Source organism: Etheostoma spectabile, chromosome 14 (genome assembly GCF_008692095.1).
Source record: "Etheostoma spectabile isolate EspeVRDwgs_2016 chromosome 14, UIUC_Espe_1.0, whole genome shotgun sequence".
In the NCBI taxonomy this organism is placed as follows: Eukaryota; Metazoa; Chordata; class Actinopteri; order Perciformes; family Percidae; genus Etheostoma; species Etheostoma spectabile.
In genome coordinates, this window is record NC_045746.1 from 1,422,144 (window position 1) to 1,424,933 (window position 2,790).

A 2,790-nucleotide genomic window follows, 5' to 3' on the forward strand; every position below is an offset into this window, starting at 1 on the left:
TGTGTGTGTGTCTGTGTGTGTCTGTGTGTGTGTGTGTGTGTGTGATTCATGTTCTGAAGCATGCCATTCGTTGCTGTTGTGTAAGAGAACAGATGATGTTGGGCTGTTTGTTTTTTTAAAATGCTACAGGTGGGCGTTTTCAGATAGAAAGAAATGCTATTTTGGGGTTGAGGAGTGCCATGACAATAGCATACAATAAAAAAAGTGAATAAAATTACAATGAAACTGCACAAAATAAAAATAAAGGCCCACAAAACAAGATGTTTCACCTAACCTGTCATTTATGTCACTTTTTATCCTCAATGTACAAAAAAACACATTTCAAATAGCCCAGGTCATATTTGCCACCTTGCTTCCGAACATCAACACAAACTTAAAGTGAACGTTAATCAAATGGTGTTTACCGTGGCTTTGGTGTAAGACTGCTGCATGGCTCATATCAGCATTGTTACTAACTTGCGTACATACACTGACTTCATTTTCTGTGCATCCCTCTCCAGCAGAGCTCCAGTAACGGAGCTCCAGAAAGCCATAAGGTGGAAGGCGGCCCCCTTAGCCCAGAGGCAGTGGAAGAGCAGCGGGTGGTGGACGGCAAGCGCATTGGCCGGGACCCTGACACCCGATCCGTGTCACTGCTAGAGCAGAAACGCAAAGTGGTCTCCTCCAGCATTGATGTCCCTCACGCCAGGTAGAACTGTTTGTGCGTGTGCGTGCCAGTTCTTGGACAGTGAGAGTCTGATTCCTGTATTAGAAAGAGTTTGGCTTGGGTTCCTACATGCAAAGTTCATTGAAGGTTTATGACATAGATATGTCATCTCATAAATAGGACAGAGTTAATATGGGCTGAAGTCCCATTTTGTTCATTTTACTACTTTTCAGAGCACTAAATGCAATGTTATTCTATTACATACAGCATATTTTATTATATTCCGTCATACATGTCACACTGCACATCAGTGGTGTTCGTATGTTGGAGTGAATGTATTGTTAATCCTGTACCAACATTTACTTAGTCCAAGATTTCATCCTTGTCCTACATATTGAAGGGTTGTGTTCAAAATGTCATTTTTGGAAGAATCCCATGCTGTTGCCTTAACTTGCTGAAGCAATTATGGTTATAGATATTTAAATGGAATGCCTCTGGTGGTTTCTCAAATTGAAAATATGGCGCAACCCTGACTCAAGGGCATGAGAGTTAGTCAACTAACATGGTAAATTGCATCGTTACCCTCTTTCATGTCTTTCCTTCTCCATAGCAAAGACAGTTAGACATACTGTAGCCTTGTAGCCAAAATAGACACCACTTTCTTGCAACACAGAGCCCAATACAAATGAATGAGTTATGCTGATGCAAGAGCTGTTCCCTCACACATTTAGTGACTCTCTTTACACCATACACACACAAACAAATATTATTTTTAAATGGTCAGCATAATCCATCACTGAAGCGGGTCCACAACAGGGCAATTACACATTAATAGGGAGTAGTCCATGGCAGCAAAGAGCCATCTAATAAAAGAAATAACACTCTTCACTATTAAATGTGAAACACTAATACCTTGTAAAGCACCGTGCTGTTATCGAACATCACTCCCCATTACTTGTCCTCATGCTGCTGGAGGAGTCAAATCGATGGCAACTTGCTGTAAAGTACAGTAAATGTCTGAGAACCTTTATCACTGCAGTGCATCCTGAATAGTTATTTGCTGATGAACCATTATTTTGTTCTCTCTTGTTGCCCATTAAGAAGAAGAATCTCTTTTTAAATTGAATCTATCACATGGATTAGACAAACGTTTTACACCACTTCCACGCTAATTACCTCTTGCATAGGATTTGCCATAACATTGATATTTATATGTTATTGTGGAATGGCTTATTGATCATCCCACTGCCCTTGCACAAGTTCAGCATGTTGCCTCAGCTCAGGGACGATTGCTTTATAAACCAAGTTCCTGTATATCCTCCTAATGAGACCACCTGACAACAAGAAAGCCATGGGCAATCTTTTATAAATTGGATCAGATTTCCCCTCAACATGCGAAACAAGAGAAACCATAACCTGTAAAAAAAAGCTTCCCATATTTCTATTTGTTAGTGTGGACACACACAGCATTTCAATAACACACCCAAGTTGTCTCACTAGCCAAAATTCCAGCAGTATGTTGTATTTTTTATTTTGCCTGTCCATGTGAGATTTGCCAGCCAAATGCACCCACATAAGTAGAAACAACCAGAGACAAAGATTTGGTTTGCTTTTGGATGTTTTTTTTGTATCCATATTACGTATCGGCATGATGACAAAATATCCAAAGCCTTTGGAAAATTCAGTGGTGTGGCATACCAGCTGAGAAGCTAGGTATTATGAGTTTTTATTGTGTGTTTCAAAAGTGTGCTCTGCCAACACATGCTATACGCACATGCGAAATGCTATATAAAGGCTGTGTGTAGAGAAGAGGCCCTTCGAATAATCAAAGACATATTTTATGTGCTCTCAATGCATAACATCTGCAAATGGTACAACCTACAGTGGGGTTTTAAAGTTTGGGCACCCCAGGTAAAAATTTGTATTAATGTGCATAAAGAAGCCACGAAAAGATGGAAAAAATCTCCAAAAGGCATTAAATGACAGATTAGACATTCGTATCATATGTCACAAAAAGTTAGATTTTATTTCCATCATTTACACTTTCAAAATAACAGAAAACAAAAAATGGCGTCTTCAAAGGTTTGGGCACCCTGCAGAGTTAATACCTTGTACTGACCCTTTGGCAAGTATCACAGCTTCTT

General features: G+C 39.6%; 1 protein-coding gene across 1 annotated transcript in view; it reads left to right on the forward strand.

The window, feature by feature from the left end:
* The window catches only part of znf704 (zinc finger protein 704), a gene marked incomplete in the record, with an annotated part of 52,756 nt that overhangs the window by 4,046 nt on the left and 45,920 nt on the right, over nucleotides 1-2,790 (forward strand). The window contains 1 exon segment of the mRNA XM_032535071.1: nucleotides 501-688. Within this exon segment, the coding sequence (XP_032390962.1) occupies nucleotides 501-688 (188 nt within the window).